The sequence below is a fragment of the Aphidius gifuensis genome, linkage group LG3, assembly GCF_014905175.1.
Source record: "Aphidius gifuensis isolate YNYX2018 linkage group LG3, ASM1490517v1, whole genome shotgun sequence".
NCBI classification, from domain to species: domain Eukaryota; kingdom Metazoa; phylum Arthropoda; class Insecta; order Hymenoptera; family Braconidae; genus Aphidius; species Aphidius gifuensis.
The window spans coordinates 26,331,968-26,357,267 of NC_057790.1; the positions used below are offsets into that span (position 1 = coordinate 26,331,968).

The window sequence follows — 25,300 nt, forward strand, 5'->3', positions numbered from 1 at the left end:
TTGTAATCGCTTGAAACTTGTATGAAGCTTTAAGAAATAAAAAAATAAATAAATACATGAGCTTTTATTCCAGTATATAAGAAGATGATAATATTGATGCTCGACGATAATAATTATAACAAGGAAAAGAAATTTAACACGAGCTTTTATAAATTTTTGACTAATATTAGTTGCAACATTTATCTTCATAATATTATTATAATTTTTGCATTTATAAAAGTTATAAACTAAATGTTTTTATTTATTTTTTTTCTTGAATAAATAAATTGATATTTTTGATAAACGTGATGTTACATATCTAGTGCAGTATCATTATGCGTCAAAAGTTAACTCATCAAATAGAGAAAATATTTACTTAGTATAACAGGATGCAACGTAAATATATTCAGTTACATATTTTATAACAACTAATTATCTCAAAATATTCAACATTTATCAACAGTCGACATGTACTCAAAATTCCCAGTTTATTATTTACTCAATTTTCATCTAATTTATTGAAAAACACGACTGAATACAGCATAATAATTTAATGAGAAAATTTTCATTCAAACAACTGTTAAAATATTTCTAAAATTACATTGAATTTACAATAATAAAGTTAAAATTTAATAACTATAATAAAATAAAATTTAAAAACTTATAATAAAATAAATAAAAAAATTTTCTAATTAAATAATTTAAACTACATTTATTTACTTAAATAAAAAATAATTAAATAAAAAAAAAAACCATCATTTATTATTAAAAATGAATGAAATTTAGCTTTTTTTTTTTAAGCAAATTGTTAATTATAATTGGAGATATAAATGCCTGAAAATATGTGTAACAATTTCCTGCTAAAATCAGTGATTTGAACTAACGTCTATTTAATAATAAATGATTATTCGTTTGTAAATTTGTAATAGACCAAAACGACTGTATCTCTGTGTGAATTTATCAATGTGTTCAGCTGTTCTACAGCCATTATCCTGGGTCACTTCTATGGACAATGACACTGATGTTATATAAATAGTTTAAACATGTCTTTTATTATCATGCATGTCTAATATTTTAACGTAAAAAAAAAAAAAAAAAACAAAAGCACTAAAATAAAAATACAAACAAAAAAGAAATAAAAAATAAACGAAAATGAAATAACAATAACAGACTGTTATTTTTGCAAAAAGGAAAATGAACATATGGCAAAATTGGTGGCATATTCCCAGATATATATTTCGGATAAAAAATATAAAATAAAATGACGATTTTTGGATGAGTCTGGATGAGTACAGCAGGTGTTAATACAAACACACAAGGTTCTCGTTGTATTTCTTCGTCTTTACAGTTATCTATTTGCCTTTTCAAACAACATTTGGCACACGTGGTGCTTGCAACGTTTCAAGGGACTTACATATATTCCCATTCCACTATATATATTTTTCATCATGATTATTATTTTATTGTATTACTTTTTTTTTTTTATAGAAACTTGGGTTTTTGTCCCCAGCATGAAACTTGTCTTCACTACTCCCCAGTGCTCCAGGGTACTTTGTAAAATTTCACAATATCGGTAGGAGTGCTGGGAATCGAGGATGAGATGCTTTATCAAAAAAAAAAAAATTGTTTTATTTATTTATATTTGTTTATTCTTTGAACAAAAGAATTTTTCTTTTTGATTTTAATTTTATTGGGTATTTCGCCAAGTGGAATATATAAGGAAAATATTTTTCAAAAAATCGGGAATTTATTTAAAATTGATCAGACGATTTACAATTTAAATAGATGTTTGAATTTTTTTTTTTTTTAAATATAAATTGTGGTAATTAATTATGACATTGATTAATTATATTTAGAAAAAAATTGAATATATTTTTGGTATATTTTGATCAGCCAAATTTCGATTGTGAATTTGTGATTTTTAATTATGCGTTTTAGATATATTTTAAATTTAACTTGTGAATTTGTTTGGAAATATTAATAATTATTTTTGAATAAAATTTAGATTTATTTTTTCGTCATAATTTAAATGTATTTTTGACTAGAAATATTTTTGTTTTCGATAAATTGTTTGTAAATGATGATTAAGCCATGAAAATTATAAGCTTAATAAAAAAATAATTAAATTTTTAAAATGAAATTTGTGCTTTTTTACACGATTGCATGAGCTTGAATATATGAAAACTTGGTAATTAAGAGTTGAAATATTTTTTAATATAGAAGAAAAATTTATTCAAGTTGAATAAATAAAATTCTCTTGGTACAGTTGACACAGGTCAAGAATTTTTTTAATAAAAGCAACATATTTTATTTACATTTTTTTAATTGATCTCTTCAAATAAAAAAAAGTAAAACTCGTTTTATTTTATTTTTTTTCAAGGTTTATTTAATTATTTTCTAGCTTCCAAGTTTCTATTTACTGTGTGGCAGTATTTTTTGTCGCAAATTGGTTCGTTGTATAATACAATACCATTGAGATATTAATAAAAAAAAAATATTCGGTAAACAAGAAAGTATTACAAAATGATATATAAAATAAAAAAAACCTTGAAAATAATAATAAAAAAATTTATTCACAATTCATATATGCGAGAAAGTCTGTGGAAACGCGTAAGCAACTGGGCCATGCAAATATATTTCTAGTGCAATATGTGCAACCAGGTGCTCCTTTTTTTTTCTCTATATTTTTTTTTATATTTTTTATTTTATTTTTAACGTTCTTGTAACTTGGTGAGCCAATGTTAAATATTCAAGAGTCGACCAGTGCGAGGAAAAAAAAAGATCTCGAGTTAAAAGTGTGTACCATGGGAATAAAAATAAAATATTTATTTTAAAAAACGTTATTGTTATTATTATTTATTTATAATAAAAAAATTGAATTAATTAAAAATTTTTTTTTCATAACATTTGTGTGATAATAAATAATCTTTGGTAATTTTTTATTATTTTTTTCATTTGGTCATTTAACTTGAAGAATTAATAAGAAAAAAAAAACTTCAATCAAAATTGTGTCTGTATTTTTATTTTATTTTTCAGAGGGTTTATTTTAATTTTTTTTTTATTTGATAGAGTGTAGCGAATAAATGTGGCTTGTCGTGATTAAAACAAAATTAAATTGTTGTCTGATAAACAGAAGGATGTAAGGATCTAAAAAAATTTTATATAAAAACTAAAAATTCTCATGTTAAATAATTAAAATTAATGTTATTTATTGATTTAGTATTGTTTTACAATTGTTTTACGAGTGTTACAATTGCATAGTCACGAATAAAAAAAATTTTTGGTGTTTAGGGCAAATACTTCCTAGCATAGAACAAGGGTGGACTATGCGTCTCCACTTATTCTATGCCTACAAGTATTTGCCCCAAACACCAAGATTCAATGACAACCTTGATGGAATTCATACAACTTCGAACTGTCTTTAAGGGTATGTCAAATAAATTACTCAGATCATATTACACGCCGTACAGGATTCGATCGCTAAGTGACAATAGTTAAAAGCTGGTGACTTGCGGACTTAACCACGACAAGACATGGTCATCTCATACTAAACATAAATATCAATCACAACAAATCTATATCTTCATAATATTTTCAATAATCAACATCAATTTTTTTTAGAATTTTTTGGGCTGATTTAAGGTTTAAAAAAGGTTTTAGACTAAAAATAGTAAAAAAAAATTATAATTTATTTTTCCTGAAAGCCGGGCTTTTGTCTCTTCATTTCTAAATTGTATTTAAAAAATTTTAAAATTAATTAGAAATTAGGAAATATATTTTAATTATAATTTGCAATTAATTTTTTTATAATCTGTATGTTTTTTTTTCTCATTAGCCACTGATAAATCCGTGACAATTTTTTTTAATCAAAAAGAAAAATGAGATCTTAATGAATCCAGTATATTAAATTTCGTATTGAAAAAAAAATTTACAGATTGTGATCAACAGGATATAGAAGAACAAGGAATAAAAATAAAAAAAATATAAAAAAAAAAAAAACTCGAATTGAACAAATGATCTAGAACCTTGCAAAATCAAATTCACACATGAGCAGTTCAATCGACTTTTATTTTAACGATAAACACTGTATATGACCCGAAAAGATTAGCTTCCACCCTTGTTCATTTCCTCCAATTTTTTTTTTTTTTTTTTTTCCATTGCCCACATACGCGGACATTTCTTTTCTCATCATGTTCATTTTTTTCTATTTCTTCCCATCTTCTTAATCTGAAGCGAATAAAAAAAAAAAAATAAGGGAAACCGGAAAATTTCGTTTGGTTTTTTTCAGTCGTACCGCGGGGGCACATCCATTAATCCATGCTGACGGAACACTTTCCGTATATTACACCGTCAACGTTTATCTTGAGAGAGAAAAATAAATGAGGGAGAATTGAGGCTGCAACTCGTTTTCTTCGACAAGGTATCGGAAGCTATACGGAAGTGATTCACTTTTCTTTATCCTTCGAAGCCACAAAACGTTTTATCCTGAGCCTTGTTGATTTTTTTTATTTTATTTATTTTGAACACTGTGCTGCTACTCATCTTGATCACACTCTTTACACTATCATCAAGTCTTCAGCAATTTTATATACAAGTGATGATGTACAAGCTATTGAGATGGTCAATCAATGGATCCTCTGATGCTCCAATTTGTTACATAAGTGATTGTCAATATTCCAAGACTGAAAGCTTATTTTTTATTTTACTTTCTTGTCTATCAGTGTAATTTTTTTTTTAAATTGATGCTGGATAAATCAACTGGATGGTTTGTCATTTAGAAACGTATTTACTTGAACGGCTATTCATGGCAAAATTTAGTGACACCATGACTACTGAATGTATTTAATGTACGAGAAGAGTATTTATTTATTCAACAATAAACGTTTTGGTTGTAAATTCATAATGCGGATAATATTAAGGGGGTTTCATACTAAATATTCACAAATTTTTAGAATTTTTTAGCTTTACTTTTGTTGTAAATAAATAATCAACAAGAAAAATATGCATCCGTTCCATCAATATTTATTCAAATATGTATTTTAAGAATATTTTATTATATTTTAATAATAAATTGAATTTACATTTTTTTCTTCCTAATTCCAAAGTGGAAAAAAGCATTGAAATTATATTTTAAAAATATATAAATTTTATTAAAAATAAATATATAAATTACATTTACTTTTATAAATATTTGAAATGTTTTTTTATTTAATCATATGAAAATATAAAATCTATTTCGAATATTCTTCAAATATTATTTTAAATATTTAAATTTATTTTTTTATGTATATATTTTTTCTACTTGAATTGCATTAGGAATGTATTTCACAAGATTAAATAACTAAACAAATTAAAATACCAACAAATTGTTTTCTAATTAAATTAAATAAACTTTGGTTTTCATTGTTTGGACTCTTCAATACATTAAAATGGTCAGTCAATTGTCATGAAGCTTACAAAACTTCAGATGCCTGTCATTCACTACAAAAGCACTTTTGACTTAACGACACGCAAGTGTTCACTCTCCAACATCAGACACAGACCACCTCATTCACTATTTTTCAAACCACTTTGTTCACTTTTATCCAAACTCATTCATTTCATCATGCACCTCTCACAAAAACCATTATTCTTTTTTTTTTTTATATTCCTTCCTTTCTATTTTGTATATCATCCACAACTTTATTATTAAAATTTATTAATATGCTTTTTTATTCGACAATTAATAAACCCACTTTACCAATAAATTTATCAAAAAAAAAAAAAAACTATAAATGTATTTTTATTATCAAATTTTATACTATCATAAAAATCACATTTTTTTTTTTTAATGATAGAAAAATTAATAAAATAAATATTAAAAAATAAAATTGACCCTTTAAAAATTTTTTGTTTATTTTTCGTTATAAATATATTTTTCAAAATTGTAAATATACATTGGTATATATTTCACCAGTACTCTAACAACCTGAATTTATAAAAAAAAAAAAAATTTGAAATTGAGGGAAAGTAAATATTTTCACTTTGCATCATGTTGTTTGTGTTGGCAAAAGCATTTGCATTTAAAAAGAATTTTTTTTCCCTTTATATAAATAAATAAAATGAATGAAAAAAAAAAAAATTGAAGCTGGGTTATAGTTAGAGAGTTGCTGAAATATATTTGAAGCTGTCTTCATATGTTATCGGTCTATTCTCATGGGTGAATATAAACCGTCCAGTATTTTGAGATAAACTATAACATAAATCTTTCGAGATTAAGTTTGCGTGAGTTCATTTGGTCTACTTGATGATTTATGTATCAATAGAAATCTATTCATGGTACCACATATACATCGTATCATTTTCAAGTCAACCATCATCAATGATTCATCAGCATCATCATCATTTTATCGACTAATTTCAAGCCCTATTTAATTGAATATTTTCTAAATGAAAAAGAAATATTAAAGACACTTTTAGACTGTATTTAAAATGTATTTTAAATATTTATTTGATGTTTAATCAATATTAAATTGTTGAGAAGACTTTTTGATGTAATTTTTTAAATGATAGATGGTCAAATTAAAATGATTCTGTTCGCTAGACCGAGAACAATGTAGCTCTGTTAATTACAGAATAAAGCCTCAATAGTCAATATATAGTTGGCTAATGACTGGTGGTTCTATCATCTATATACATCATAGGTAAATGACAATAATTACGCCTCATATAAGAGGAATTACTTGTGAAACAGTTATTTATGATTTTAGGGTGAGTTATTCTGGGCCACAGCCAGCCTCGTTATTGTCGTGGAAATTATTTTATTATACCAATGTGTATATAACGTTATGAGCTGACACCTTTCCAATATATTTTTTTATAAAAACTAAAGGTTCAACAATTTTTAATTGACAATATAAAAAATTTATACTGACAATTAGTTGAAAATTTTTAATCATATTTCAAGAATAAGTTGGCTGTTTATTAATTTTATTTTCATTAATTTTTCAACAATCAAAATTGATGCTGCATTTTAAATAAAACTTGGATTATTTATTTTTTTTTTCTTGTCTAGACTGATGACATACTTTTTTTTTTTTTATTTTACACTTGGGTGTTAACATGACACGATACTTGTTGGAAAAAAAAATTAATTTTTCAAGTAAAAACTTTAATTTTTGTTTTATAAATTGATGTTTTTTTTTGTGTTGGTTTTACAAGTTTTAAAGTCACTTTTTTAATGTTGAATTTGACATTTTTGCCACAATGAAAATAAGTAAAAGAAAAAATTCTAGGGTCAACCTAAAATGAAGTTTAAATACCGAACTTTGCACTTTGGTGTGCGGTGACTCGTGAAAAGCGATGGAAAATGTTTCCGCTATAAAAAAAAAAAAATAGTCACTGTCCTTGTGACCGATTTTTTTATCCTCATTTTTAACTTTTATTATTATTATTTTTTTTTTTCGACTTGACAACGCAGTGAGTAATGTGATATATGCACAGAAATTCAAGCGTCAAACGCAGGCATCCGCCTGGAGAATCGTTCGGTCAAATTAAATGACAAAAGAATATTTTACATTGGAAAAAAATAAAAATAATAGAAGGAAAATCATTGAAAATTGATAAGTTGATATCTACTTTCATTTATTTATTACTTTGACAATTTTATATTAAATTAAAAATAAAAAAAATGTATCGACATTGTCGACAAATCAGTAGAATAAATGTTACATATTTTTCGACGGATAATTTTTTTTTCATTACTCGTATGAAAGGCAATAAAAAACCAAAAAATTGTGATTAAAATTTATCTTTGTCTTTTAAATTAATTAAAATTGAATTCTCTTGTTTTTTATTTTGTTTTGATTTGTTTATTTTTGGTGGATTTTATTTTTAAAATAATAAAAAAGTAGATGCCATGAAATTAAAAAAAATACATATAAATTTAATTGTGAAATAAAAAATAATTTAAAACCACGAAAAAAATAAATAATTGTAAATTATATTTTTAAAGAGTTAATTTATTTTGTTTAATGATTTTTAAATTGCATGAATTTATATCTAACCAAGTCATTAGTCATCAGCTAACGACTCGTACTTGTATTTTTTGAAGGATTTTTTTTTTTTCTTATGAGCTGATAGCAACAATAAGTCCACTCAATTTTATGAATTAAAAAAAAATTTATTGATATTAAAAGTAAAATAAAAATAAAAAATATGTCAATGCTATTAATATATTTTATCTATTGAAAAAATTTTATTTATTTTTGGCAATTCACATGTATTCGCGACTGCAACCGACCAAGATTTTACAAAAAGGCGAGGCACTTCAAACAACTTATCATTGTATTATATTAACTCAAAGTTTAATATTATGATGTTGTTTTTTTGCGAACAGAAAGACCTAAGCACCAAAAAAGAATTTTAAATAAAAACTAAAAAAGCTCATCTTTAATTTCATGTTAAACAATTATTGTTACCATTTTTTCGATAAAAAAAAAAATGTGTTTTGGTGATTGAGGCAAATATTTCCTAGAATAGAACAAGTGTGAGCATCACTTCCCCACTTGTTCTGTATGCTAGGAGATATTTGCCCCAACCACCTATCTATGTTTACACGATTACAAGAATTTTATCTTCTAAAGGAGTATGGACTATATATGTTTTATGTCCATTAAAAAATCTTCTCAAGGACGTATTCGAACCCGAACATGGATGCGTTTAAAGCACGCAGTGCTTGCTGACTTGACCACAAGGCGATATTGTCATCTTCTCTTAAAAGTAAATATAAACCACATCTAATCTACATCTTCATTCAATTCTTAAAAAAATATTTAAATGAAATTTTATAAAAATTTTATTCCTCTGATATAAATTTAATTTATATATTTATTTTGGATATAACAAAAAATCATTGGAAAATTATCTGATTTTAATTTAACATTTTTTTCTTTAAATTATTAATTTTATACTTAAATAAAAGCTGAAAAATTTTTTTTGATTGATAATAACAAAACTTTCTAACTTCACAGACATTTGTATTTTTTTAATTATTTTAATAATTTTTCAATTGATAATAACATAAGGGCATAATTCTAAAAAATTTAGGCAATTTTATTTTCATAATTGAAATTTATAAAATCTTAATCTTTGCTAATTTTTGTTTATAAATTATAAACATAATATTTATGTGTTTATGATTGTTTAAACTTGTAAAATTTATAAAGCTTCAACTTCATAATCACTGGGCTTTATTTTATTATTGGTAAATATATTTTTAAAATAAAATGATTTTTAAATTGCATGAATTTATATCTAACCAAGTCATTAGTCATCGGCTAACGACTCCTATTTTTATTTTGTAAAAGTTTTTTTTTTTTTCTAATGAGCTGATAGCAACAATAAGTCCACTCAGCTTTATAAATTAAAAAAAAAAAATTCATCGATATGTCAATGCTATTAATACATTTTATATTTTCAATTGAAAATAATTTTATATTTTAAAACAAATACTCCTGATTGAAAAGCAAAATAATTTTTAAAAAAATATCAAATAAAATAAATAGAAAAAAACTACTTCAGTTTTACGAATTTTATTTTTCCATTTTTCCAATGGTGAATTTTTTTTCTCCGGACAATATAAAGTTTCATATATTTTTTTATTTAAAAATAAAAATAATAAATAACTTTTAAATAAAAAATAAAATATGTATGTATTTTTAATATGTGTATTCATGTACATAGACACGCTGGTCAGTGACTTGTGTATTAATATGCATATCACTGTATTATGTGGATACACAAAAGTGAGCCTGGATTTTCATAACAAGAGCCCTTTTGACCGCGGAATTGATTGCGTGTTGTATTTTATCATTCAAAATATATAAAATAAAAAAATAATCTATATTCACGTATAATATATTCCTATATTTTATGTATCCATATTTTTTTATTTTAAAAATGTAAATTTATTTATATTCTTTTCAATTTTTCGTTGGTTATTTTTACAAATAATACTGCTGTATAAAAATAGTCAAGATTTGAAAATAACCTTAGCTTATGAATCCTCTGACCTTAGAAAAAGGTCCAATTGTTTTTTCAAAATAAATAAATAATAATGACAATCGAAAAAGTGTCACAAAACTCTCTGCATATCAAAAAATAATGATAAAAAAAAAATGAAATAAGCTGCTTATTTTGACAGAGGGAATATTGAAAATTCAATTGTAATTTTTTTCCATTTCATCAAACTTTTCTAACATACTTTAAGCTACTATCTTAATTATTTTTTTTTTAATTGTATCTTGAATTTATGTTTAATTTTAAAATGGAAATTTCGCATCTCTTAAATTATAAGCAGCTTTTTTTTTTAAATAAATAATATAACTGCTTTTATTTTTTAATCATTCGATGGTTATAGATGAATTTTATTTAGCCTGATTTTTTATTTAATCTTGAGAATAATTTAAATAGTTAGATTTATTTTTATTAATTATTAAATTCATCTTACCGAGGATTACAAGCTTGACAGGTCTTCCAGTTAGTACCTCTCCGCGATCACCATCAATAATACATTTCCATAAACCATCATCTTCAAGTCTTGCATTGTCAATATGAAGTGCAGCAGTTGTTGAATCACCAATGTACCTATGTCCTGTACCACTCATTTCAGTTCTCGTATCTATTGTTATCATGTCAACTGAAGAATCATTATGCAACCACTTGGCTGGTCGAACACGATAATTTCTACAAAGAAATTTCGAAAAATATTAATAACAAAAAAATTATTTTTTTTCATATTTCTTTGTGCTTATTTTTTTATACATCTTCATAACTATTATTATTTTTTTTGAAGTAGCTTATCAATTCAGTTCAATGTAAGGCAAATTTTTTTTTATTTTAAGAAGAAATTTTTACTTAAAACAATAGTCTTTGTGATTTTTTACTTGAAAATTTCTTTGATAAAAAAATCCATCAACATTAATTTTTTTTTTATTATTTATTTCAATATTATTCAGCTGTCGAATTGATTTATTCAAAGAAAAAAAAATTAAATAGTTAAAATTTATCAAGACATGATTTTTTGAATAAAAAATGAATTATGAATTTTTTTTTTAATACTTTACCTGGTTATTGGCAAGAGTTTAGAATAGTTTCCTCCAAGTTCACATGGTAGTACAACTTTGGCTTGTGGTTTAACGACAATTTCTAAGGGTGGTAAACGTAAAGTACTCCTTGATGATTGCATAAAGTTGTCTGTCTTTGGTGTTGATGCAACAAACCATGTTTGGTCATCGGGTGCAAGAAGTGCTGCTGGTTGTCCCACATTGTATGATGATGATATTGATGTTGTTGTTACACTTGCTAAATTTGTACTTGTACTTTGACTTGTTGTTGTTGTTGTTGTTGTAGTTTTTCTTGAACGTTTACCACCTTCTTGTTTTCCACGTAACACAAAAACACCAGCCTCATTGATTGAACCACCTGAAAAAATATTAATTAAACATGATATATTATTAAATTTAAATTAAATTATTTAGTTTTAAAATTTAAATAATGTATAATCTGTTAATCGTATATATAAGTTGATTCGATGGTTTTAGTGTGCTCGTTGAGAAGGGTTAAAATTAAGTAAACGGTTCGACAAAGTTCACCAGGCACTAATAAACTAGACTCATCGTCAAGTGTTCTTATCTATAAGGCTTCTTGAAGTACCAACTGATTATACATTTTCGTATTACCGTCTATGTTACAACTACCATAAAAGATGTATATAAGTTCATCGAGTCTGCAACTTGATCTGATTATCATACAGACTAAAATTTAATAAAGCTTTAAAACAACATGCCAAACTTCAATTTAACATCTACCAACAAGTTAACCGATACACACGATAATTTTAAAAATGATTTGAAAAAAAAAAGAAAAGGTTAAATCTTTGATAAATATAAATAATAGATGTTTGAATGTGCAACATTGGTCGTACTACTGTGATAACTTTATCTTGTAAATTGTCTGTTCTATTCACTCGAGTGAATACCGACATAAAACTAATTATAAATCCTCAATGGACTGCAAATAGATCCTTTCAACCAAATCCAACTTGACTTTACTTTTGTAAAATAAGCAACATATTGTATTTCATTATTATCGTCTTTTATCTTTTAATTTAAATCTTGTTCCTCAAACATTTATATTTATATTGATAAAATAAATTATTTAAAATTGTTATAACTTGTCATTTAATTTAGATAATTTAAATAGAAAAAATGCATATTATTTTTCAATTGATTTTATATAAATTGTATTTATATTTTTACACTCAAATGTTAAATATATTTCATATTTATTTTTTATATTTTTTATATGACGATATATGTTAAATATAAAATTTATAAAATACATATAAAATATGTAATTTTTTATTTACTTTTAAATATAATTTTGATATGTATTTAATACAATTTATATTTACTTTAAATATAATTTAAATATATTTTTTCTACTTGTGTCTGACACGATATACTTTGTACTACTTAAATGTACAAAATAAAAAAAAAAAGCCTAATGGATATTTCAACGATGTGATAATTAAGAAACAACTGTTTTGGCAAACAACGATAATTGCTAATTAACATTTATTTTTTTATTTTCCAGTTGTCAATTTTTGGCTTTTTTCTCTGTTATTTAAATTTTATTATCAAGTTACTTGCATTATTTTTTATTTCTCATTTAATAAGATGAAATAAAAATACATGAGTTCATATTACTAGAAAAATAATGAGCATAAAAAGTAATACAAAATGATGAAAAATTCGCCGATGTAGTTGAAGCTTGTTAAAATAATTTGTCATTAATTTTTCATATCGATATTTGAATATCAACAATTTAAAATAACTTTAATTTATTTCCAATATTTTTTCTTCCTTGAAAATGAATAATTTTATAATTCACTTGACATGTTTACTGTAAAGCTCGAACAAGTTTAAACAGCTTCTATTGAGGTCTATTCCATTGCTGATGTTTATTTTCGGGTCATTCTGTTTTCCTATGACTACTAGTAAATTATTTAAGCTGACCATGTTGATACAGCTATAACTCAACAAATTTTCATTTGACAATTTTTGAGTAACTTGTCAAATTGTTGATTTATCAAGTTGTCCATACAAACATTAGCACAGATTCAACCCAAACAAAAATAAATTCAACTTCAATTTGTCATTAAAAATTTTGTAGTTACGATTCATCAACTGATGACTAAAGAGAAGTGTATCAACTATATCTTTTGTGAATACGTAGTGTATAGCAAAGTTAAATTTAGTTACACTATTAAACAACCAAGACACAAACACACAGTTATATACATATCACAGTAATATCAATTTTCCTTGGTCTAAAATCTAAATTATTATTGTATACATATATATTCAACTGAGTTGTCAGTTTCTGCTGTCTCAGAGACACACCTCAAGAACATGAATTAATTACATTTAGCGACATGAGATGTAAACTCACTATCAGATACACCTGGATATAATCGATTTCAACAACAAACTTGATTATTATATACCACCATCTATTAAGAGGTTATGCCAACTGACACATTGCCTTATTATAATACAAATCTAGATTAATTTAACATCAATAACATCAATAATTCATATGATTTTGCTTAGACATAACCCAGATCTACTGAATTACTTCCCAAGTTTTTTTTGGTCAAATATTTTTGTATTAATCCTTGTAGTATTATCATTTCAATCCAACTGTTTAAATTTATATTTGAAAAGTTAAATTTTGTATTTACATTGGAGTTTGATAAATTAAACTAGGCTTGATTTGTTTTTGGCCTAAAGCCATGTTTTCATGAATATATATTCAAAACATTGAACAATCATGTACCAATAATATATAGACAAGTTTCGAAAAGTCTTTGAATATTGTTGAAAGACTTTACAATGTCGTGGTTCTTCCGCAATCAATATCAGTTGCATTGTCACTTGTGAATTTTGAATAGATTGTTGCAACTTTTCATGAAGGTACGCCAACACCTCCGGAAAAATCTTGCCAATATCTATTCATCTATTCTTCATACTGTAAAACAAACTTTTTAAAGCTCAATGATATTTGTTTTTTTTTTTTTTTTTATCAATACAAAACTACCAAGAGAATATACATCATCAGCAAAGAAAAAAATAAAACTTCATGAACTGTTGAGACGAGTTCTCGATAATGTAAAATAACATTCACAAATTGAGTTTATTTTTTTTTTTATTTTTTCATTTGGATATAGTCGAGACACGCTATGCATACTTTATTCATTTACTGGGTCAAGCTCAGTATAAAGCTTTATAGAGTTGTAATGAAACTCTTAATGAAAGCTTTTTCTTTTTACTTGAAAAAATTTTTTTTTTTTTTTTATTTAAAAAAACAGAATGAACGTCTATTTCCCAGTTGAAGTTGTGAATTTTTTATGATACTGTTTAACGCGCAACTAAAGCCAAGCATATCAAATCATCTCTTTGAAAAAAAAATTATTTTTTTAAATATATATTTACATGTAGCTTTTGCAATGATTATTCTAAAATTAAAATTAATAATTGAATTTTCAATAAATAATTAGCAATCGTTATTTTTTTCTTTGATAAATTTTTTTAGAAGAAAAATATAATATTGAAAAGCTTGATTACACTTGTTTTTATATATTTTTTTTTTAACAGTAGTATATACTCTTGTGTTTCTCAACAATGCTTATTTTTATTATTTCATTTCTTTAATTTTTTTTCATTATTTCTGTACATGTGTAACAACAACTGGGTTTGTTGAAGCGAATGTTATTAACGAGGCATCCAATAACGCCTTGTTGTACGTGCTCAGTATTTCGAATTGTTTCAGCACTCATCGTTCGTCACTTGACAATTATTGTCGATGTTGATATCATCGATAAAGGTCTTCCAATTAATTCGAGATATTCATCCAGGTGTTTCAAGAAAATGAGCATCGATTGAATATTTTTTTTTTTATATTTTCTACTTGAATATATTTTTTTTTCTCCCTTGAATTTTTTAACTACGAACGGGACGTTTGCCAAGCCTAGTTACACTGACTGTAACGAGGTCAAAATACTACAAAATTTAGGTGATTGTAAATTTTAATTCTCGGGCGTTTGTAAATTAGCAAACGAACGTGAAAAAATATTTAAAAAAAAAAGAAAAAATACAAACGTAATTACAAAGATAAAAGTATGGAGAAAAATTAAAAATTATTTTGATATGAAATTTATAAACGTGTGCAATTTTATTGGTGTAAATTTGACTATTGGTTTTTCATTATTACTGACAGCAACATCACGAATTATAAAATGTTCTTGAACATTGATGCTCTCGACCACAGTATATCAATTTCCGACACGATTTTATCCGTTATATGAATGTTCAACTCTGTGTTAAATCCAACATCAAAATATCCATACATACCTATTATAAAATATGATTTCATCTGTCAAAATCAAGTATGCATAAGCATGTGATAATGATGCTTGATATTTCAATAGCGACCTAATTTATCAAGCCCATATGTAACTGGGTGATCAATGATATATAACGATCAGTTTATAATTTTCAAACGTAATATATATTCTCTGATGGTTTTTATTTTTAAAAAATTAAACCTCAATGATTTAACGAGTGTAATAAAATAGATTTTACTTTTGTGAAATAAACAACATATTGTATTTTATTATTATCATCTTTTATCTTTTAATTTAAATCTTGTTCCTCAAACATTTATAGTTATGTTGATAAAATAAATTATTTAAAATTGTTATAACTTGTCATTTAATTTAGATAATTTAAATAGAAAAAATGTATATTATTTTTCAATTGATTTTATATAAATTGTATTTATATTTTTACACTCAAATATTAAATATATTTCATATTTATTTTTTATATTTTTTATATGACGATATATGTTAAAATATAAAATTTATAAAATACATATAAAATATGTAATTTATATTTACTTTTAAATATAATTTTGATATGTATTTAATACAATTTATATTTACTTTAAATATAATTTAAATATATTTTTTCTACTTGTGTCTGACACGATATACTTTGTACTACTTAAATGTACAAAATAAAAAAAAAAAGCCTAATGGATATTTCAACGATGTGATAATTAAGAAACAACTGTTTTGGCAAACAACGATAATTGCTAATTAACATTTATTTTTTTATTTTCCAGTTGTCAATTTTTGGCTTTTTTTTCTGTTATTTAAATTTTATTATCAAGTTACTTGCATTCTTTTTTTATTTTATTTTTAAAAAATTAAACCTCAATAATTTACCGAGTGTAAAAAATTCGATTAATCAATTTTAAATCTTCGATAATATTAAAATAAAAATGTAAAAATAAAAATATTTTTTCGCAATTTTTTACTTGTTAATAATTTAATTGAATTTACAATTTAATATAAACTATATTTATCTACTTTTTTTTAACAATGATGAGAATTTAAAAATTAAAAAAAATCGATATAAATTAGCGTGTCATAAATAATTCAAATAAATTAATCGTCATTCATCAGTTGGATCAATTTTATATAATTGATTATAGTCGATATAATTAACTGATCTCAATTGAATTTGTAATTTCGATTTGAAGAACCTTTTAATAACAATATTATTACAATTATTTTCATTAGTATTATCATATTACGTTGTACACAATTATTTCGTTTTCATCTAGGGAATTGAATTTAATTTTATCATTTAAAAACATTATGATAATTATATAAAATTTTATAAATTACAAATTAAATATATGATGAAATAGTTTGCATTGATTAAATTCTTTGAGTTGATGTATAATTTGTTTAAGCAATTTATTTCGTTTATCAAGTTTGTTTTGAAAAAGCAAAAAACATTTAAAGATAAATTAATGTTAATAAATATATTCAAGATTGTATATGCAATTTATTTTTGCATATACTAATTTTAGAAATGTTAGATATATTAGCAGAAAAAAAATAAGTAATAAGGACAAACATTTTATGAGTGAATTTAAAGTTGAACTAAATTTTAAATCAATTAGTCTTGCACTATCTGAAACAGCAAATGAAAGAGATGTTATCACATATTGAACAAAGTTCTAAAAGCTTTTAGTTTCCATTAAATTCATATGCAGGTATACAATTTCTCTACCTGATCATAAAATCACAATTATTTTATATCAAAATATTTTCACTCATAAAATTGATTTAAAAAAGACTTTTTTTCTGACTCAATTTAATCTATTTTGATTAAATTTTCAATTTACGTTCAACAAAATAGAAAAAAACACCATTAAAATGATTGAAAAAAAAAATACAAAGTCAAAAATAATTAGAGCTTTTTTTTTTCCATTCAACAATCAACTAACAAAACGTAATTAAATATTTTCAAGTTATACACTGAGTGCTATATATAATTTTAGTAAGACCGACATACACATCAGTTAATATCTTCAAGTATTTTATTGCAATGTTTAAAAATATTCCAAGTAGATGAGCACAAGGAATCCAAGTTATTCGAGGTTTAAGACTGCTGTGAGAAATGGGACAGTAGAATGAAATAAATTACCAGTGCAATACGTATATACACACACAAAACGAGATAAATTGTACAATTATTATTATAGAATTTAGAAAAAAAAAAACCTCAAGAAGAATGAATTTACAAATGACAAAAATTATATAATGAAAAAAAATAAAAAAATTATAACAAAGAAATAAAAGAAAAATTAGAAAAAAAAAAAAAAAACCACTAAAATAAATGAATGTATAAATGACTTTCATTGAGATGAATAAAAAAAAAAAAAAGGGAATAAAATTTTAAGAGATAAAGAATATGACAACGTTGTGAGAAAATTTAATAATAATTTTTGAAATGAAAATTAGTCGCTTTTCAAGCACCTCGTTGTCGTCATAACGACCACACTATATATATACATGAAAAAAGGAGTTGGTTGAATGTGGTTTTATTTAATATTAGCCCAGTTATATAGGAGGTTAAATTGTTGGGTGACGAGAAGCTAGAAAATTTGCATCTTAATCGAGACCCTATTAAGGTAATGTCATTGCAACCGTTGATATTTGAAAATTTCCTAGCAATGACTGAACCTTTTGGTTCTCGATTTTACAGGTGATGTATAGAAATACTTGTTATATATATTGTAAAATATATTTGATGTTAAATTTACTATGTATCAATTGATTGCAAATAAATTTCATGTCGATCAAAAGCTTAAGTTCGATAATCCAAACTATTCAACTCTAAATTGGGGTCCAGTACTGATTGACTACTATTGTTGTCAAACGATCACTCATCACTTCCACTGTACAAAATTTAAATTTATTTTTTTTATGTTTACTTTTTACTTTTTTTTTCAACTCTTGGTATCCGATTTTCATTACGATTTGTATTTACGGTTGAGTTAATTTAACTGTCACTCAATGAAATTCATGTGGACATGTTTAAATATTTAAATATATTAAAGCCATATATTTAATTTCAAAAAGCTCAAATTGATGAAAAAAATCAACACACATTTCAAAAGCATACACGTGTTTAACACAAAAATATTATAAATTTTTTTACTCATTAATTTAATTGAACCTTTGAATAAAGTTTTAACATTGGTTTGATAAAATTAATTATAAAATAATTGATTGGTTGAGTGAGCCGATCAATACGTAATCTTTTGTGAGTAAATATATATATTTTCTTTTTGTCAATTCAACTGGACCACTATTCAATTACAATACCGTAACGTGAGCAGGACGACATTAACTCAGCCAAACTCACATATACATACACCACAAGAAACGTTAATTTTAGTTCGAAATCAGGGTGTGGTAAATTCGTATATGGTTTAAGCTCTACGGCAAAATATCTCACGGGCTATGAATCTTCAAGCAGTGGAGCTAAATGAATTATACTAGAGGTGTTGGATTTAGTAAGCTAGACACTATTGCTTTATAAACACACATGAAATAACCGAATATTGTGTTTACTTTATACACCATATGATGATTGAATAATATTAAATAATTATATATACACAACTGTGTTGATTGATGCGTTTATTAATTGACATAACTATTAACTAGTATATTTATGAATTTAATAAATCATGAAAATTAATACTCGAAATTGTATAAAATATAAAAATTGATAATTTAATTTTTTATTTAAATGTTGTTTTAAAAATTATAAATAAATTGAAAAAAAAAAAAAATTGAAAATAGGGTTTAATTTATTTTTAAAAAAATAATGCTTGGATCATGGTGAAAATTTTTTTGGAAATAGTTAAAGCCTGCTCCTATTTACCTGACAAATTTCAAAAATATCTGGCGATGCGTTTTTTAGTGGGAAATTAAAAAAAATTACAACTAGAAAATAGGGTAATTTAAAATTATCTGTTTTTTTTTTTTTTTTAAGATTTAAAATATCAAGTATCAAATTTCGTAGGTGATTTATGAGATTTGACATAATATATAGCTATAAGATGACAATAAAATAAATAATATAAAAAAAAAAAGAAAAGTTGAATTTTTGCTTGAAGCACGTAGATGTATTTTATCAAATCTGATTGCGATTTACTTGGCAGATGGTCAAACTCGTAGTCGAGAAAGCACTGCAGTGCCATCATCCTCCAGAAAAAAAAAAAAAATCATAATAATAATGAATAAAACTTGTAAAAAATTATTGATAGCGATTTAAATTCAACTCTTGTTCGTTGCTGTCTATGCACTAAAATCTCAAAGTTTTAATAATAAATATAGGTGGCATGAATTAAATTTTATTTATTATTATTATTATACTATTAAAATTGAGATTTCAAAATTCGAATTTAAAAAAAAACTACTGCTTTTATCCATTAATTTCATTTAAAAAATTTAAATTGTCAATGGTTAGTTGAAAAACAAAAAATATTGATTACAAAAATAATGATAATAATAATAATTTTTATTCAACTTTAAATTGAAAGAAATAAATAATAATATCAATATAGTTTTTTTATTTTTAACATGTTCTGGATCATTTGGTGACCGCAACCAGCCAAGATTTTACAAAAGACGAGACACTTCGAACAACTTCTCATTGTATTACATTGACTTAAAGTTTGATATTATGAGGTCGTTTTTTTTTTTTGATAAAAGACCTAAGCACCAAAAAAAGGATTTTAAATAAAAACTAAAAAAGATCATCTTTAATTTTATATTAAACAATTATTGTTACCATTTTTTCGACAAAAAAAAAAAAAAATTTGGTGTTGGGGGCAAATATTTCCTAGAATAGAACAAGTGTGAACTTCACTTCCCCACTTGTTCTATATGCCAGGAGATATTTGCCTCAACCACAGATCTCCAATACGAATTATAAATGTGAATAATTATCGATTATTATATCTGCACTCAAATATAAGAAGATCCTTTAAGAATTTAATTCAAACATGTAATGTACTATAAATGAAAATATCATCACTGTTTTATCATCATAATCAGATTTGAACCATATCATCCGATATTCAAAAGATAGAGTGCTTGCTGACTTCACCACGAGGTGATATTGTCATTCTCTACTAAAAGTAAATATAAACCACATCAAATTTATATTTTCATTAAATTTTTAAAATAATATTTAAATTGCATTTTATATAAATTTTTTACCCAAATATAAATGTAATTTATGTAATTATTTTGGATATAACAAAAATTGATTGGAAAACTATCTGATTTTAATTGAACATTTTCTTCTCTAAATTATTTATTTTATATTTAAATAAAAGCTGAAAAATTTCTTTTTGATTGATAATAACATAAGGGCATAACTCCAAAAATTTACGCATTTTTTTTTTTATAATTTGAATTTATGAAATAAATAAATTTCTTTAATCTTTGTTATTTTTAACATGTTCCGGATCACTTGGTGATTGTAAAAATAAAAAAAATAAAAAAAATATATGAGGTAAAGGATGCGTGTATGAAGGAAGGAAAAGTCTGTAAGGAAATGTTGGATGGTCACTGAAATGGACATGAAAAGACAGTTTCTCCAAGCTTCGAAAATTGAAAACACGAATAGAACTTTAGTGTGACAAGCAATAGCCACAAGTAAGAAGTTCTGAATGTCCGTTAACAATCTCTGCAATGGACTATCATTTGTATGTGTATGTCTGTATATGTGTTCCAAGACACTATCAGGTTATTCCTTCCGATTCACGTGTTCTTATTCTTTTTTTTTTTTTTTCTTTACATTTATTTTCTTGAAGTTAGCTATCATCCTATAAATTTTCTAGACTTTTACGTGTCGTGACATTGCAATTCACTAAAAGATATCAACTTTTTCATTTACCCTATTTTTTATATTACAACAAAAAATTACTCTTTTTAACAAACTATTTTTATTTAATTAAAAATTAACATAAATAAAAAATTTATTTTTAATCACTTGATATAAAATTCTTTACGAGAAGTAATTTTTTTTTTTTTTTATTATACATAGTAGATAATTTTGGATGATTTAATTGGACCAATTTTCAAGAAGCACACAACAATGAACAACGGAAAAAAATGATGAAAATCGATATACATATATAAAAAGTACTTGAAAAAAAAAAAAAAAGAAAATTATTATTTCCCTGGAGTTTAGCATCGCTGGCAAAAAAATTCTGCACGTTCGTTGACGGTACTAAGAGCACAGAAGACTCGAAAAAAAATTTAGCTAGTACAGTTAAAAAATAAAGAAAGGAAAAAATACTAATAAAAAGAAGGAAAAAAAAAAAACAAATTTAAAATCACCGAGGCGTCGATAACGAAATTGCGAGTTGGATGAACAAGAGCAATATATAGTTGGCTAAAACAGGTCCAACGGGGTGATGGGGTTGATGGGGTGGAGGGTGAAAGGGGGAGGTTAGGATAGCCATTGCAATTAGCTTGGCCGACTGTTGAATATATCCAGAACGCGTACTCTAATTAGATCACGATTCTATATGCCATTGTAAAAAAAAGTAAAAGAAAAAAAAAAACATAGTCAAGTAATCAAAACTATAGGAACTATTCAAAGTAATAATAAAATAGATAACCTTATCGAAGAAAAGCAACTTGGAGAATGCAAAAAATAAATAAAGAAAATTTTTAAATTTAAAAAAAAAATAAACTCAATAATACTGTGAGGTTATATCCAATCGACATTTCAAATATCGTAACTTGGTAAAATTTTCTTTCCTTTTCCTAAAACTATTTTCATCTTTTACTTTATTTTTTTTTTTTTGCTATTCTGGAAAAGACATTTCAATGGTTCTCGTTTGAAGAAAATGTGAGATATTCTTATATTTTTTACCAATACAGTAAATATGGAAATTTTTGTCTTGGACATTTTTGTCTGCATCTACGTCATCGACATATTGTAAAATATATAGGAACTGTAAAAAAGCTCTGAAAGCTTCATTTTTATATATTAAATTATAGTAGTAATTTTTTTTTTTTTTTCATTTCATTTTTCATCATAGTTTAATATAAATGATACTATTTTGTAGGTATACTATTTTCTATGGTCATTTGTTCTTGGTTCATATCTCACGCCCACTTTTATCTCGAAGCTTTTGTTTCTGATTTATATTAGAAAAAGAGAAAAAAAATAGTGTTATATTATCTACACTTGGAAATAAAAATTTATCTGGGTTATAGACACGTGGGGTGTGATTCTTGAGAAGAAATGGTTTGTACAGAATTAGTTGAGAGAGTTATGATTATTATAAAAATTATTACTCTATCTGTGGTGTATCAATTTCACATTAATTTTTTATGTTTTTCATATGACTAATTATAAATCCTCAATGGACTGCAAATAGATCCTTTCAACCGAATCCAACTTGACTTTACTTTTGTAAAATAAGCAACATATTGTATTTCATTATTATCGTATTTTATCTTTTAATTTAAATCTTGTTCCTCAAACATTTATATTTATATTGATAAAATAAATTATTTAAAATTGTTATAACTTGTCATTTAATTTAGATAATTTAAATAGAAAAAATGTATATTATTTTTCAATTGATTTTATATAAATTGTATTTATATTTTTACACTCAAATGTTAAATATATTTCATATTAATTTTTTATATTTTTTATATGACGATATATGTTAAAATATAAAATTTATAAAATACATATAAAATATGTAATTTATATTTACTTTTAAATATAATTTTGATATGTATTTAATACAATTTATATTTACTTTAAATATAATTTAAATATATTTTTTCTACTTGTGTCTGACACGATATACTTTGTACTACTTAAATGTACAAAATAAAAAAAAAAAAGCCTAATGGATATTTCAACGATGTGATAATTAAGAAACAACTGTTTTGGCAAACAACGATAATTGCTAATTAACATTTATTTTTTTATTTTCCAGTTGTCAATTTTTGGCTTTTTTCTCTGTTATTTAAATTTTATTATCAAGTTACTTGCATTATTTTTTATTTCTCATTTAATAAGATGAGATAAAAATACATGAGTTCATATTACCAGAAAAATAAAGAGCAGAAAAAGTAATACAAAATGATGAAAAATTCGCTGATGTAAGTTGAGCTTGTTGGAATAGTTTGTCATTTTTCTTTTTTTTCCATATAGAGATTTTAAAACTGTTTGAAAATTCTCAACTAGTACAACCTCAAGTTTTTCCTAGATAAACCATTTGATCCATACGATCCTTCGAGATACCTTTAATATCTACACATACTTATTCGAGTAGAAAAATAAAGAGGACCACTAAAAGGTATATTTATACAATTTACGATAACGAAATTTATGTTGTATTGGGATTTACGTGTTTAGTCGACACGTACGACATCGTATATATATATTATTAAACGTGGTTTTTCTGATATGAGCAGCAGTTTAAGGTGGGTATTCTTTCTCATGAAATGTTGAGTAAAAAAAAAATATATATACAGTGTAGTTAACCTCTTTCGGACGAAAGTGTTGCGATAAAATGTTTTTTTATTTTTACAATGTCAACAGTGAAAAAAATACGAATCGAACTTAAAAATTTACACTTACTCACATGAACGATGAAATTAGGTGATAAATCTTATTTTGTTGTAAATAAAATTTCACAGGGGTTTAGTAAAATATGCTCTTTTTATATAGATAAAATTAGAAAAAAAAAAATTAGTTTTAAACTGCAGTTAACTGATGTTTAAATTTTTTTTTTTCAAATATATTTATACGTTTAAAAGTGTCGCAGAAATTTAGATAAAATATAAAATTTGGTTTTGTGAGCTTTGAAAAATTTAAATAGTTTAAGAATAAAATTATTCGGAAATTAAATAAATTTCTATTTAAATCTTTTTTTCTAGTTGAATTTTCAAAATTTTTTTTTGTTATTTTTATTTTATTTTTTAAAAGAAATTTCTTGAAGAAATATTTGGTCTAATTTTTTTTAAAAACTGTCCAATTTTATAAATTGAATGTAGTAAAAAAAAAAAATCTACTCAATTTTTTTTATCAATTATTATTGATGTTTTAAAATTTAAAAATGTAAAAAAATATATCCAACGAATATATATTTTTTAAAAACAATTTAAATATATCAAAATAAAAATCAAAGCTTTTTTTTCTTTGAATAATAAAAGTCAACTAAAAACATGAAAATATAAAATAAAATAAAGGAAAAAACCATGCAAAGTGAGTCTTCATCAAAAACACGCCAGAGGTTGAAAAAAAAAAAGAAAAAAAATTGGCGAAGAGTAGAAAAATAAAATAAAAAAAAATGAAGATATATGTTCTTCACGTTTGGACCTTATGCGGCAACCATTCTGACTACCATACGACTGCCCTAGGGTGAAAACAGTAAAAACGAGAAGACGAAAAATAAAAATGCAAAAGAATAAATGAAAAAAAAAATTGTCGAGGGCACTAGGATCTAAAGTAGAGGTTGGCGTAAACTGTCCGCTTTGTACAGAAAATTGCGTTTTAATTCTCGCATTCAGTGCCTCGATTACCAGGAAGGGTAGTCACCCCACATGTATATACATAGCATGTCATCTACAAGCCAAAACTCATACATATACAACTTTTTATTCCATTTTTTATTTTTTTTTTTTTCATAAATTTTACAGTGTTTCGGTAGCAATTCACATGTACTCTTGACTGCAACCGACCAAGATTTTATAAAAAGCGAGACACTTCAAACGATTTTTCATTGTATTGTATTGACTCAAAGTTTGATATTATGACGTCGTTTTTTCACTAACAGAAAGACCTAAGCACCAAAGAAA

The 25,300-nt window shown here is 24.4% G+C and overlaps 1 protein-coding gene across 1 annotated transcript in view; it reads right to left on the reverse strand.

Moving 5' to 3' along the window:
• LOC122853352 overlaps window positions 1-25,300 on the reverse strand; it is a 145,281-nt gene that overhangs the window by 58,557 nt on the left and 61,424 nt on the right. The window contains exons 4-5 of the mRNA XM_044153781.1: window positions 11,085-11,442; window positions 10,469-10,704 (exon numbers count right to left, since the gene is read on the reverse strand). Of these exons, the coding sequence (XP_044009716.1) occupies window positions 10,469-10,704; window positions 11,085-11,442 (594 nt within the window). The remainder of the gene's footprint in view (window positions 1-10,468; window positions 10,705-11,084; window positions 11,443-25,300) is intronic.